Source organism: Ostrinia nubilalis, chromosome 20 (assembly GCF_963855985.1).
Source record: "Ostrinia nubilalis chromosome 20, ilOstNubi1.1, whole genome shotgun sequence".
In the NCBI taxonomy this organism is placed as follows: Eukaryota; Metazoa; Arthropoda; class Insecta; order Lepidoptera; family Crambidae; genus Ostrinia; species Ostrinia nubilalis.
In genome coordinates, this window is record NC_087107.1 from 403,596 (window position 1) to 419,593 (window position 15,998).

Sequence of the window (15,998 nt, forward strand, 5' to 3'; positions counted from 1 at the left end):
ATTTTCCGCGCGATTGACCCAATCAGTCAGAGCCGATATAATCTCTCAATGAATCCACTCGTCATTCCTGCAAATTGACAGCAAAGGTTTATGCATCATGCCAGAGCTTGAAGAGAACAGCCAGATCATAAACATTGGATATCGTCAGGATCAAGGATGGGATATCGTCAGGAACACGTTATCTCGTAAAAATAGCGAGATATTTTATACAGAAAAACACTATGACTATTCCCACCTCTCGATCCCACAGTCCCACTGCTACAAATCCTGTGAAGCCAGGATCTAGAGCTTAACTGCCAATTAAAATCCCACCAGTGAAGATAAGTTTGTCCCCGGGGAAAGTTAAACTATTAATGCTGTAACGAAATTAATCAGAAGAACATAAGAGGAGTTTGAAGTTAAGGTTCGACTTCCTTGCAGTGCAAAACGGATGAAAGGGTGACAAAACAAAGGTCATATGTTCAGCGAACTTTCAAATGTAATAAAATGGAATGAGCTGGCTGTTCCTCCATTCCAATGTAATGATGTGTACTGAACTACAGACATAATCCGACAGATGATTAAACGGCTAGTTTGGCCGCGGTGCACCTCCGTGGCCGCTTGTTGGCCTGACAGGTAAGTCGGCGGCCTGACCGCACTATTGAAGACTCAATAACAGTGACACGGCTGTTAACACATGGCGTCCAATGCTTCTGAATGGAGAAAAATATAACCTACTAAGTTATAAGAAGCGATAAGTAATTGACGCGTCAAAATGTGGCAAATTATGTTGCTCATCTCGTTAAAGTTAATGATATTGTTTAGCAATGTTTTATGTGCACACAGAATCAAACGTTGCACGTAGTAGATGAAAAAAATTATAATACTTGCACTAGGATCTTTAGCTGGGTCATGTTACCAGTGCTGTTTTGAGCTATCCTTAAAACGGCATTCGCATCTCCAGTAGGCCTAAGATGCGCGCCGCGATAAGCGGTTATCACGCCATTTTATCGATTTTGCCCATACATTTTAACGTCGATAAAAGTTATCACGGCGCGCATCTTAGGCCTACTTACAGGTCTTTCTATCGCTGTTATTTATGTCACCATCTCACTACGAGTGATAAGAATGGATAGATTTAAAAATATGGCAACGACGTACCCAGTTCCATATAAATTAAGGCCACTTCTAAGAAAAACACGACCCTAAAAAACAAAACAACATAAGTTATTTTTAATTTACTACCCAAATTACCCTCACAATGTCACCTTAGCGAAACCTGACTGCTCAGATCCGAGCGTCTCGCTAAGCCTCCATCAGGCTCGCACTGATTTCCCTGTAGGGTCGTTACATTTCCACCATATTGTTAAAAGCTTTTTAATTTCCCTATAAAAACTTTTATATGGAGCCCACTTGGAAATTATGAAGGTATAACTTTAATGCACTTATTTATAGCTTCGGGCAACGTTATTGAATCGTTTGTCCATGAGGCACGTCACTCTTCACAGCTATTTTGCACTACATCAGTTTGGCTACTGTCAGATTTAGTGTTAGTTTAGTTAGGTATACTAGGTAGAGACAAAGCTTATTTCGATTTTCATAGAACAATACAGGTACTGGGTAAAAATCGATACGTACATCTTTTTAGGTAAGTAAAACGTAACGACAACGTAATGCAAATGGAGGCTAATCTCCAGATCAAAGTCATATTGTAAGGATTCAATTTAAGAAATCCTCTTTAATATCTACCGACAATAACTTTTCGTAGAATCCTGCAGAATAGGAATTTCAGTGAAATAGGCTGCCTGGCTAGCATATTCTTAAACTCGAGATATCTCACGAAGGCGTTTCAGCCATTCACGAGCGAGCAATATCTGCTCTGTGAGCTTTCTAAAGCACTATTATTGCAGGCGAGCTTTTCTTTTTGCAATCTTCCAGTGCCTTCTTTGAAGTGTTTAAAGAAAGCTCTAATGATGTTCTAAAGATTGTAAAATAGAAATATGAAAATGCAACAGATTTTAAAATATTTTCTTTCCTTTGTTACAATTTTCATGAAAGTGTTGGACTATTTGTACTTCATTTTATGCTTTACACTCCAGGTAGCACTCCAGGTACTCCGTTTATAAAGAAAACAGAAATGCTTTGTGAGCAAATGAAGTTAGTAATAATTATTTACTGACATAATAAAAACATGCTCGAAAAAGTTTCTTAATTAAATTGAACTAACGTTTGTCAGAGTAAATATAAAAACTTTTAAACTATTTACTATTTTGTCCTTTAAAGGAGATCAGTCGTCCATTACCCTCCGCTGCTATTCCTAGCTGGTTTGTCATTAGTAGCGGGTCCAATCAAACTTATCTGGGTCCGTAAGCCTGGCAACAAGCCCGCCCAATCAGGCCCTATTGAGGACTGAAGGATTTAAGGCATTGGGGCTGACTACGCTTTGCATTTTCTGAAGAGCTGCCTATTCAAATGTTTTTATTTTATGAGTTCCGATTTAAACTACAAGTAATTTAAAAATCTTTATGCATAGTACGCATAAAGATTTTTGATGACCTGATCGCCTCAACATGAACACGACCTTTCTTCCAAGAGTGAAACGAATAAAATGACAGCATATCATACTATACATTTATGTTGGAAAATAGCACCTACTGCAACTACATAAAATGCTGCAGTCAGTCAGGCACTTCAGCTTGTCGTCTTTACATAAACAGGCTGAAGGGTTGTCATTCCGCTGATGTGTGGATTGGCAGTAAAATCTTAGAGTGTTTTCAGCTACTATGGTGAAATAATAGAAATCCCATTTGTCGATAACAATTTTATTTACGCTTGCGTGACAGGAAAATAAAAAGGCTTTGTTATCGATCCTCTCTCTGAAGAGAGCGTGCGTTGTAACAACCATATTTTAAAGTCTTTCAGTTATTTTTCGATAACTTTTCGCTAATTTTACCCCTTTTGTCTACAGAACGACTCGGATGACGACCAGTGCGCGTTGAGCGACAAATGGCAGTACGAGAGGAAGTCGCGGCGCTGGTCGCGGGTGGTGGAGATCACGCCGCAGGCGCAGCGGAGGCTACAGGTAAGTAGTACCTAGAGTATTTGTACTCTTCTGTACATACCATTCCCACCTACCCCACCTACCCAAGCTTCAAAGATTATGCTTCCTTGATCCGCACTCTGTAGGTTCATAAGGAAACTCCATAGTACGAGTTCCGATTTTTTAACTACTACCTTTCCCAACTACCTAAACTATAAGGTTTCAAGACCTCTGTTAGTGTTCAGATCCCAAGGTTCAAAGACTAGTTCCATGCTATACAGAAGGTTCTGAAGTAACATACTTAGTACGAATTCCGAGGCTAGGTTCCATCACTATATTATGCCGTGGCCAACGTCCCGAATGCCAGATGGGAGATGGAAAGGCCGAATTCAGAGTTCAAGGTGTCGAATAAATGTGCTTTGTTCTTCTAAGGGACCGAGTTTTAAGTGGAAGTTCTTTAGATCAGTAGCAGAGTCGGAATTCCTAGCTTCATTTTTCCTGTTACTAAAGTCATAGTAATCCATGTCCTTTAATTTTCTCTTACACCCATGTTAATGGCGCATGTGTACGAAGCAGGTCAACCCTGAAGCCTTGCCTGGTATCAGGAGATAGCGCCGCATTGTGTTACGGCTCGAGATTCCATTAGCTCGACATAGGGCGGATTTACTACGCTGTCCACACAACGTTAACGTATTAATGGGTTAGAGACTTTGTGGCGATATCATATTATTATGCCAACAAGGCGATCGGGCGAAACACGGCTTAAGATTTATTAATCAGTGTAATGAATTTGTCTAGGTACCTACGAAATTAATGAAAAATACAATGTGTTAACCCTCATTTAAACTACAGTAGAATCCGATAACGACGCTCAAGGGACCGACGATGATATTACGTCGTTCTAAAGAAATAATTTAAAAAAATATTTCTCATATTTCTCAAAAAATCAACCAAACATATGCGTCGCTAAAAGCGGTCGGTCGTTATAAGCTACGTCGTACTAAACGGATTCCACTAGTAGGTACCTATTTATGCGAGTTCCTAAAACGAAACCGTACCTATGCGTAGCCTTTAAACTTTGAGCTTAATTAAAAAAAAAGCACAGAAACGGCAGGTTAAAGTGAAAAACTTAAAGTATAAGCAACTATACTGTAGTTATAGTGATATTAGTTACCTACCACGAATGATAAACACTGTAAATCAGAATGCAACCCATTCATCACCGCACCCGTGTATCTCGGCCTGCTTAACCCATTTCTCACCAACAACATCATAACAATATCGCTTCATAAATCACACTCATTAGTCGATGCATAGTCCAATTACGAAGGAGTATTCATTAACCTGTCTGTGTGACTGTTCCTAACAAGCGCGGTATCATTAAAATGTTTCCGCGAGTAGTGTTGTACACAATGTCGTACGGGTCCAAGAGGCCCAGGCACAATTAGAAAATGGTGCGTGTCAGAAAAGATCTAGAATGGCGACCACCGATCGGAAAACGTAGTTAGGCCTAATTGAATACAGGTCTAGTTCACGGTTACGATACAAAACAGTAAAAACATTATGTTTAACTGCTGTCAAAACCAATCTATAAAAAGGCCTTCTGTTTTTTGTTATTTTCTTGAAACGTCTGGAATTTTTAAATTGTACGACTTATTAAATATGACTGAATACAGGATATTAGCTATGGAATAAGTATTCCTCGATAATTTACTAGAATTATATATGACACCACCGGAGCAGCAGCACACTTTATCACCTACCTATCTAGTGTGTCAATCTGTTTTTTTATTTTGGATTACACCCACGTCCGTCAGTCAATAACCGAAACGTTTTGCGAAACGTAGTTTATTTAACCTTTTCCATTTTATTTTCCCGCTGTTAATTGATTCTATTGTTAACTCCGAACTGCTCCTGGATATCGGAAACAAAACGTTTCCGTGAATGCAGTAATTGAATTCGGAACAATTTCGTGTTAAATTTTTCCTTCTTCAAGTTTCTGACACGTTAAAAATTCCAATTTTATGAAACATCGCTTTGGTTTATTCTTAGCAGACAGTATTTAATCTAGTGGGTTTTGTTGCTTATCCATAAAACATTGCGCAGTTAATGAGGCGGTTAATCGCTTTTTCACGATAAAGAAAACGTTTTTCTTCATCAGTGGCTATAACAATAATGGTTTGGAATTAAGGCCAACAAGTTGTTTACGGCTCTACGAATATGTTATTTAGGAACAAAATTATCCAATATCTATTCTTCCTACTACTTTATTAGAATAGGTACCTACTATAAGTATGACTTTTACCAGCGCGGCAGCATGGGAAAAGTATGCTTATTAAGTAAATTAGAGAGATTCGTCCTCCCGCAATGGAGACTGAATGATCTGATGATGATGACGTTTCGCAGGTGATAGCAGCGAGAGCGTTAGCGGAGAGGGAAGCAAGAGAAGCGAGGGGGGAGCTGGAGGATGATGAGGACGAGACCCTCCCCACCATCAGGGTGGGGCTGGTGGACGCGGAGGGGCACTACACAGACGTGGAGCCAGACTTGTGAGTACACCTACTTATCTTTTAACACTAATTTAATAATTTGCTTAGTTTGGGGCTAGCGGCGCAGTGTAAAAATGTCCAAGGATATTTATTTATTTATTTATTTAATGCCCGTTTTCACCATCAATCCCTAATTTATAAATGACCCCTATGGTAACACATGACAGGAATTTTGTTTTCAAAGGAGTCACTTAAAAATTAGGGATTGATGGTGAAAACGGGCATAAAAAGACCAAATCCAAAGATTTCACTCAAGGGAGCGTTAAGGACACAGGAAAACCAGCAATATGAAAATAAATGACTATTCTGAGAATGAAGAAAGATTAAGGAGATTTTAGTCCATGGTTGTTTTTCCTTATGTTTTCGCTTTTTTCTGTCTCATCAAGATTATAGATAGGAGTGGTTTTGTTGTGAAAAGGAAAAATCGTTTTTATCAGATACTACCTAGGTTTTTGGTTTAAGTCGTCTGTGTACAAACGCCAAGGGGTTTAATAGTTTAAATATAACCATTGAAAATCCATTAATAAAAGTCTGTTAATTTGTTGGGCGAACGTGCCATTGAATAAAACGAGCTAAAATGTCAATATTGTATAAACAACGAGCAAATCAATATGAATACAAAGCTTTTCAGTGAGATTTGTACGTCAATTGAAGAGATCATACAGATTATAAAAGATATTTATATTATATGAATAAACCAATTTATTCAGACTACATTTTTAAATACATATTTCTATCTTAATCCAATTCAAAGTTTCTATTTACTTATTAAAAGTCGCTATGATGGATATACTTCACGATTCGGATCGTGTAATAATAAATATGTGTCTTGGAAGAGTCCCTCAATTTTCTTGAAGAGCGCTGGACTCGCCGAGTGAGCCCTCCGTCGGTTCGAGGGATGCTTTGTTTTTATCCCGGAACGCTTTGATATTGTTGAGAGCGCAGAAAATTTGGTCAACAATAGCCCGTATCGTAGAGACAAAATTAGCTTGAGAACTCAAGAAAATACGCGCAAATAATTTTGATAGGATCGTTAAGGTACCCAAACTATTACAGTACTTTTAAAAATGTATTAATCAATCAATATTTTTCATGATTCTGTAATTATCAAACACTGAAGTTCGTCGCTGTTAAAAGCTGTGAAAAGGTCAAAGCCATGATCGTTTTACAATGTGTTAAACTGAATAGAATAGGATGAGTTGCCCGAAACGTATTTGATTAACATCGACGCACTCCATTCAAAATTCATCTTGGGCCACTTTATCATCATGTTAATTAATACCATAGATCTTTTTACGGCGTCATCAGTATCCCACAATAAATCCCTTCACGCTCGCACCTTTGTATTACGCATTCGATCCACGGCTCCTATCAATCAATATCCACACAAAGAAATTAATAAGGCCCTTCACGTGTCCCTAATCATTGACTATGTTAATGAGCTAACTGTATGTGAGCGGCATCAGACTCAATAATTGGTATTTGAGTCTTAATTGCGCAAGATATAAGGTCTTGTCTTTATTTTATAGCCCAACCATATCACCTTGACCTTTCGCTTCAATATCTTCATCTTCGTCTTCTATTGATGGCTTACTAACGAGAGGTCTAGCGACAGTGGTTTAAGCCCGTCAATGTTTATCGTGATACGTAAATGGTCTTCTGACATCTCTTCCGATGCGTTTTAGTGTCATCGTCCAACGTTTGAAAGTATTAACATACTAAACCCATTGTGTAAATGTTAGAGTTTATAGTTTAATGGTCTTAGCTGATTCGACTGTTGATATTGTCATGTCAAAATTAACAACATTTTAATACGACATTATCGTTCACTTTCGTCTATTGCTGTTAACGTCTAATGAAAGGAAAGTGTAATCAAAAATAAAAAGTGCTTTTTGTCGAGTTTTTATAGCAGAGTTTCTTCAAGAGCAATTTACACGAACAAAATATTTCTTCGAAATTTCATTTCGCAAGTAATTTGAATAAATTAACTTTATTTGAATTGCTCAATTTGATAAATACTTAAACAATTTTACAGCTCCAAATTACGGGAAATATAAATTCCAAAACAGTTCTTATCGTAAGTCCTATTTATTTGTAATTCAATGTTTTTCGAGCAGTGGTAGAATAAATGTCTTTCCGCGCCATTAGCGATACCAACGTTTTTATTAGTTTACTTTTTTGTTAGTTCTTACTTATAAGTAATCTATGAAAATAACATTGTTTTTAACTTGAAAAACTAATACCATTCGCATGCCAGATTTCAGACATCGCATACAGAAACTTTTACTCTATCTTCTTCTTCTTCGTCGCTACACTCTTGCCAGAGTGGTCGTGGTCGTCACACCAGGTCCGGTGGCAAGCTTCACAATCAGATTGCTTTAATTTTTCTGTCTTTATAATTGTTAGGGATATCGTTTATAGATCGTTGTTTTGTCTAGATTATCCTTTGCTAAATCTTTCTTGATGGCTCTGCCACCGCTTCGCTATTGTATCAAACTGAGTACAACACTAATATGCAATGAAATCCTCCTTTGGACTATAGCTATCAAGTTTCAGACGATCAAGTTCATATTACACTCCTCAAAGCGTTTTAGCATTGCACAAGTCAACACAAACATTCCAGAGATCGTTTGAGCAGAGATATCGGCAAACAAACAAATCTTATCCCGAAGATAGTGTTGGCAACCGTTAGCCGATTGAGCCATAGCAAACAATGTCGACATTGACAATAGCACTCTAAGGGCCAACAATGACTGTAATCAAGCCATTTGTTCTATTTACGATTGGTACTTATCCCTTCACCTATCACGTTTCCATTTCGGATTGCTAAACCATAAGATATAATGATAGGCCATTAGATGAGGCCGGGGCTCAGTGAGCGCGGCCCTTTACATAGCGACAGCTATCATCATCACCATCAGGTTTTTTATGCCCGTTTTCACCATCAATCCCTAATTTTAAATGATCCCTATGAAAACAAAATTCCTGTTAATTGCTACCATAGGGGTCACTTAAAAATTAGGGATTTTTGGTGAAAACGGGCATTAGTCTACTACAGGAGCACTACTTTCTCTAATTTATCAAAGCCAACGGATAATTACACGCCTAACTTAAGTGTTTTTTTGTTGATTACTGTATTCAAATAACATAATAGCTTATAATATGATGACGATGAATAACAGTAGAAGGGTGTCGCAGTAATAACACACTGATAGTTTTATAAATCTTGTGGTTTGCTGCTACTAGAGTTTCTCTCCAAAATTGAGGGAAAACCAGTAATAAGTATTTTTTGATCATTAAAATCAGGGTTTCACAATTAAAGTTATTTTTTACACCCTGTATTATTCAAACGCGCTCGCTAGCCTCGGCACCGCACCCAAAACGTATTGCGTCAAGCCTAATAACCTACATAAAGGGCGTTTAGTTTTTGGAGCGGAAAGCTCTAATGCAAGATTAATTGTTGCCAGTGAAATGGCCATTGCAAGTGCGTATCGGAATCCACTGTAATCGTCGTCCGTCAACATCGCTGTCACACTCAATCAAATGGATAATTATAGGGCTATCTCAACATTCCCAACAAACTTAACCTACTCTTAAAGGAGTTTGAGGCCTTTTCATGTACGGTTAATGTGCAAATAAATAAATAAATTGAAAGTAGAGTCGCATGGATTGGGACAAGACTTGAGAAGATAATATTTGCACAGTGAGTTTATGAATAATAAAGATAAAGATAATTGGTTTAGCTTCATAAATGATACTGTTTTATGTGCATATAGGGCGGTTATAGATAAAGTGCCTACATAATGTATATTTAATCCACAAACATAATACACAATGTCTTATGATTTAATTTTCTTAAAAAGTAGACTTTGATTAGGCAATAATTAGGAAGTTTATCTTCTGTAAATCCTTTATAACTTTTGAAAACTTGCTAACAAAGATCCTAAAGTTATAGAAAGATAAAAATCCACGTGAACAAATCCACGGGCATAGTCGAGAAAAAATATAACAAAAATTCTTTGGAAAAAACCTCCAAACGATGTTCCCATCATTACTCAAGATAAGCCGAAGTCGCTTTCTTTGCTAATTACTAATTAAAGAACCAATTAAAGGTCTCGTTCGCCCTCTTTGTGTAAAGTGGGCCGGAAAATGAATTAGTTGTTTGTTTGGGAAATTATAAATTAGAAAGTTCGCCGGCCATTTGTTAAAGGGCTCGTTCCAGTTATGATTAACGGTGATTAGAATACTCGTTACGCGAACAATTGGTTTTAGTTTCAATTTTAATTGTTTGTTAAATAAGTAACTATTTGTTTGTAAACGTTTCCAAAGTATTTTTCCTAAAAATCACATTTTTTGTGATTTTATAGTCATTAATTATTTTGCATTATCACAATCAAAGAATGTTGATTTCTTTACATAATAAATATTATTTTACCCGACTACTACGTCGTGTTTAGTTTTAGTTTGAATTGCAATTTCATCAAATTTAAGCACTCAAACCAGCAGGTAGTAATGTTTAGCTAGGACGTGTTAAAGCCTTATAGAGTGTAATTGCAAAATTTTATAAATATTATTATCAGAGATCGCTCGACACAGCTTATTTTTCGAGATACCTACCTAGGTTACCTAACTTTGTACCCTTATTAAAACTTGTTCGATGCTGAGCTTGCAATCACTGTCGCTAACAGTTGGAAACTAAGGTCTGTCCAAAACTATTCGTTGGACTTTTAGTTTGCTGGAAATTATCCACATTAATTGACACCAGAACTTTCAGCCGGGGATTTAATAAAGTGGAAAGTTAATTAACTATCTTTGTTTGTTAAAACCGATCCCTTTTCAACATAGAAATACACCACACGGAGAAAGAGAGATAAAGAGAGAGAGAAAATAATTCTGAAGAAAATTATGTGATTTCAAAATAATTCAATGTTAAAACTTTTGTATAAAATACGAGTATACTAATACCTATTAGCAGTAAAGTCAACTTGAGCAATTAACTTAATACCTGTCATGTTAACTTTAGTACCGAAAATGCATTCTCTTATCGTATCACATATGAATGATACCCTTATTTGTGGGCTCGGCCACAGTGTTGCAGTAATAACGAGTTGATTAATTAACGAATATTCCCCGAGAGCTGTAGTTAAATTGCTAAAGATATCACTTTATTAATTGGACGGGACGCATGAATAAGAGAACAGAAGACTGATGACTTTGTTGCCGATGGGCGGAAGCTTAAAGGCGGGATTACACATGCCTGTCACTGGTCAAATCAAGTCAAATCATAATATTTATTAGTACCAATGCAGGCCCTTTTTAGGGCACTTAAGCCTATCACCACTTCAGGACAACATATCGGCTGAGAAGAAGTGGCGCAAAAAACTCAGTCACCTTTGTCAGCCTCTTATTTACTCAATAGATACAGGACGTATTTGCATACCAGTTCCTTGGTATCTTAACTAACATGCTCACCTGTATCTGACGGTTGATTTTTTGGCATTAACTACCAAATTGACAACGTATGCGTATTATTGTATCTTTTTTTATCCACAATGAGAAAGCTATTGGCTTGCAAATGTATCCATGTAGAGCAAGTCACCTCTATATGCTGTTAACAGGCATGCACGCTACAGTTCCGTTTTACAGGCATGTGTTACCGCCTTAATTTCAGCGAATTAATATGCACAATTTATGAAGTGTTATTGAAACGAAAGGTGATAAAATATATCGGGTCTTCGAACTGCCACAACTAAGTAGCGGCAGTTCAGTTTAACGTTTTTGGCACCGCCTGTTCGTCATTGAAATGAGTTACTTTGTATGTGAAACGCCAATCAATTTGGGAGCGAACTAGCGCAGTTGCGAGCGCTAATGAGTTCAGTGACTGGTAGTATACATGGTGGTTCTAATGAGATATTGAAACTAACTTAAAATATCTTATGTTTTAGATACTTCAGGTGAAATATCCGATAAGAGCCTAGGGTTCTGGAACTTAAAATCCTATAACCTAAAATCCGTTTTCCGTTAAAAGATGTACCTACTCTATTTTCCTGGATTCTAACATCGTAATAAATTAAAAACGAAAATTAACGATTATAGAAAAATACTAAAAATATTACAGGTGCATATACATTTTGTAATTGTATAAGTATTTCACAAGAAAACTTATTGAGTAATAATATTATGTGCTTCTCTGCAATAGAGAGTAATACCAAACGCCTACGGCGAATCATGATCTGTCACCAAAACAGACACAGCCTACGCAAACAGAACGCAATAATAGAATATCAAAGGCTTTCCTAGAAGTCCTAGCCAAGAGAAATCAAGACACCCTGTATAACGCAAGTGAACAACATTGAAGCTACACGTGCGTCCTCCACCTGTCGAGAGGCGCAACCAACTCGGTTACGATGCAATTAAACTTAACACACGTTTCCCTAAATCCGGGTTAACGTTTGAATAAAATCTCATCATTGACTTTGATCGGCTAAGTAGGATCACCCGGAGCAGGATGGCGTTTTCTTTAACCTAAGGTTTAAAGTCCGGTTAGGGGATGACCTAACCAGTCCATTAACACAGTTTGGGATTAGCTAAGTATAAAACTGTACTTAATCAGTAAACTCACGAGTCAAGTCCAATCGTAATAATAAATAAAGACCGTGTTTATAATCTCATTGTGAGATAGTATTATTTGCTGATGACACTTCTTTAATTTTTAAAACTGACAGGCGTCAGGAAATATTTGACGACGTGAATAATGCTCTTTCCAAAGTATTAGACTGGTTTACAACTAATAATTTGCTATTAAACGCAAAAAAAACTAAATTTTTTTAAAATTCACTATGCCTAATGTCAAACAAGTTAATACTAATATTACAGTAAATAATGAACGCATTGAACTGATAAACTCTACTGTCTTTCTAGGTATTACCCTAGACTGTAAATTACAATGGGGCCCCCATATTGCTGCCTTGGCGGGAAGACTTAGTTCAGCTGCCTTTGCGGTGAGAAAGATCAGAAACTTGACTGATGTTGAAACAGCAAGGCTTGTATATTTTAGTTATTTTCATAGTATTATGTCTTATGGTCTTTTACTGTGGGGCTCAGCAGCAGACATAGAATCAATTTTCATTTTACAGAAAAGAGCTGTCCGGGCAATATACGGTCTTAAACCACGTGACTCGCTTAGAGAAGTTTTTAAAGAAATCAATATATTGACTGTGGCTTCGCAATACATATTTGATAACATTATGTATGTCCGTAAACATATACATTTATTTACTAAGAAAAGTGACGTCCACTCATTTAACACGAGACATAAAAATAAACTTGCTGTTCCATCATTTAGGTTGCATAAGATAGGTAATTCATTCTTGGGGAAATGTATTACCATATTTAACAAAATACCACACAACCTTGTCGAATTGCCAATAAACAAATTTAAGATACATATAAAAAATACCCTTATGTCCAAAGGGTACTACAAGGTTCGAGACTATATTGATGACAAGGATGCGTGGTCAGTTCAGTCTGCACATATTTGATGTACTTAAATTTGACTATTCTTACCGTTAGATAATTCCTGGCAATAAGTGGTGACTGAGTTTGTTCCGGCGTTTCTTCTCAGCACTTGCCATATGTTTGTCTCGAAGCGCTGGTAGGGCCCAAAAGATAAGGAGACATGTAAAGTGCCCCATAAGGGCTACCTTTTCTTTTTTTATTATTTTCTATTGACGTTCATAAGTGCCACTTGTGGTCTAAACTGAATAAATGTTTTTTGATTTGATTTGATTTGATTTGACATTAGTGTAATCACAATTTTATATTAATAGGCAGTTATTGAGTTTATTGTATAAGAAACGGGAACAAAATAATTCCATACGCTCGTGTGGAATAGCTACTTCTTCTGTAACGAGTGGGTTGTGCCAACTGAAGTCATGAATTTTGGCGTCTAAGATGTTACAATCGGACTGACTTCTTCATTTAACGTATAATGTTTCATTAGGACCATAGTAATGTTACAACAGTTACCGTAGCCCGTAATAACCATAATATGGATGAAAAAAACAAATTTTCATCAACAAATCACACAGATGAGCAACAACATCAATCTTAATTTTAATTGGGAATAAACAAGTCCGTAAAATGTTTACAAAACGCAAGTTATTTTCGCGCAGAACGTAATTGTTCTTATTAAATCTAACTGTACAAACAATAATAATTACGCAACGTTCAAGGCTGTGCTTTCAAGAAAGCGAAAACTCTTTGGTAAAATAAATGTCGGACGTAAAGAAGGGGGAAACCGCCCAAGTAGGGTTACCATCTTATAACTAAAAACTCCTGACATGAAAAGACTAGGAAAAGTCAACACTTCTAGTAGTGGTTTAATTATTTTTCAACAGTTACGTAGCTTGTTACATAGTTTCTTTTCATCTTTCCCGGTTTAATTGTTGAAGTTCTGATTTAAGATCAAACATGTCCGAACAAATCCAATGAGGCGGTATCCCTATCCCTAAGGGCCTGTGAAATCTAACGGAATAATTGTTGATAATTAAGTTGGCCAAGTTATTGCAAACTTGCCACTTAGTCGGCCCTTCGAGTTAGCCGGCGAATGACGAGGAATAATATCTCGGGAAATGGTTTCGTTCTGAATAATTCACGTCACCTCCATTACTGCCAGGTACACGTATGTCTACTTAAGCATACTCTTAATTAATTAGGTCTGATGGCAGTTGCTAACTGTGTTTGCTCTGAAGTAGAACAAAGTAAGTTAAGGTTTCATGTCGTATTACAAAAAGGAACCCATGGCCATTAGAGGCTGTACTCTCTGGACTGAGGTCCAGAAGGTCCGTTGCTGATTAGAGATAATAATGCTGAGTGAAACACTCAATTGTGTGAAAACAAGTTCTTCTTAAAAAAATCAAAATATAAAACTTTTCACTCTCTCATTTCAGATTAACAATCCCAGGCCAGACCATGATACAGTTACCAAGCGACAAAGAAGATGAAGAAGACACGGGGACCCGATTCAGACGGACTGGTTCCGAACGCCTCCGAGACGGTGCCAAAGCCTTACTCAGACGAGTAGAATCCCTCAAAACTAGAAGAAGAAAACGCCAGAACAGAACAGAAGTCATCGTCTCATCGCCCCATTTTCTAGACGTGCAAGCGGATAGATATCCAGATTTGAACTACATAGATATGACGCCAACGACGCCTACAGCATTCCCTTTTCCAGACTTCAATAGTTCACCAGCTCACGCGCCTGCGATCAGAACGCAACCTCCTTCCCCCATGACCGTAATGCCTCCATCACCTATAGCACCTCTAGAACAATCGTTTGTTTTAAACGCTCCTTTTGGAGATGACAGCTCAAGTTACGCATCCGACGGCAGCATGGGCTCTAGCAATAAAAGTTCAAAGTCAAAATTAGGAAGAGCAAAAAGGATATTTCATAGAGGAATCAAGAATGATGACTCGAGCGCGTTGAGTGATTCGGAGTGTCAGCCGGCTAGTTGGAGACACAATTACTATAAGGATCATAATACTCATCATAATACAGAGGTAAATACTAACGTTGATAATTTATTTGATAAATGCAACTGACACGTGATAAAATTGGTCATCTTATAAATTCGCTGAGACTGTAAATGTAACCGCATTACCGCACGCCAATATCACCGCATTCGGAATTCATTATTACGTATTCTACTGAATAGTACATAACCTATACATACAATTCCTAACTCGCTGTGGTTCAAGGGATGTATTTTAGAAGAATTTAATTATTATCTACCTACGAGTCCGTATTGTTAATATTGGTGTGATTAAAATTTTATGACTGTATTTTATCGCCAGCTTCTAATCAGAATTCGTCTTCTGATCTCCATGAAACACAAAAACAATTTCTGTCCAAGCCAAATATCTTCCATCAACCTGTAATTTCTTACATAACTACCACTTACCTTCCAGGTATACGTAGAACCCCCATCGCCAGTGGAGCTGAAGCCGGACCCGGAGATCCTTCGGGAGGTGCAGAAGTCGCCGGGACACACGGCGCACCGGCGGCAGGCCATCAGGACCAGTTCACTTAACCTGGGGAAGGATGGACAGAAGTGAGCAAATAATTCTACTTCGTAACTATACTAAAGCGACTACTTAGGGTTAAGCTGGAGTACGAGTTTTAGAATGCAGTGGGCTGAGTGTGAGTTTACATCGCGTTTAAAAAATGTACGAAAATTTTAGTTTTTGAAAGTTTCCCGCTAGGGGCGCTATACAATCCGTCAGAACGCGTTGTGGCATACTATAGCTTAGGGAGCCCTCAAGCAAGAGTGACGCAATGAGTTTGTATAATTCTATTAGTGGTCTGAAGTAGGCTGATGAATACTTATAAACGTAAGATGGACGGACAATAAAGATTGCGCAGCACGAGG

At 37.5% G+C, this 15,998-nt stretch overlaps 1 protein-coding gene across 1 annotated transcript in view; it reads left to right on the forward strand.

Annotated features, from left to right (window-relative positions):
* The window catches only part of LOC135081834 (rho GTPase-activating protein 7), a 71,966-nt gene that overhangs the window by 38,568 nt on the left and 17,400 nt on the right, over positions 1-15,998 (forward strand). Inside the window, exons 5-8 of the mRNA XM_063976613.1 lie at positions 2,948-3,061; positions 5,426-5,568; positions 14,520-15,129; positions 15,538-15,680. Coding sequence (XP_063832683.1) covers positions 2,948-3,061; positions 5,426-5,568; positions 14,520-15,129; positions 15,538-15,680 — 1,010 coding nt within the window. The remainder of the gene's footprint in view (positions 1-2,947; positions 3,062-5,425; positions 5,569-14,519; positions 15,130-15,537; positions 15,681-15,998) is intronic.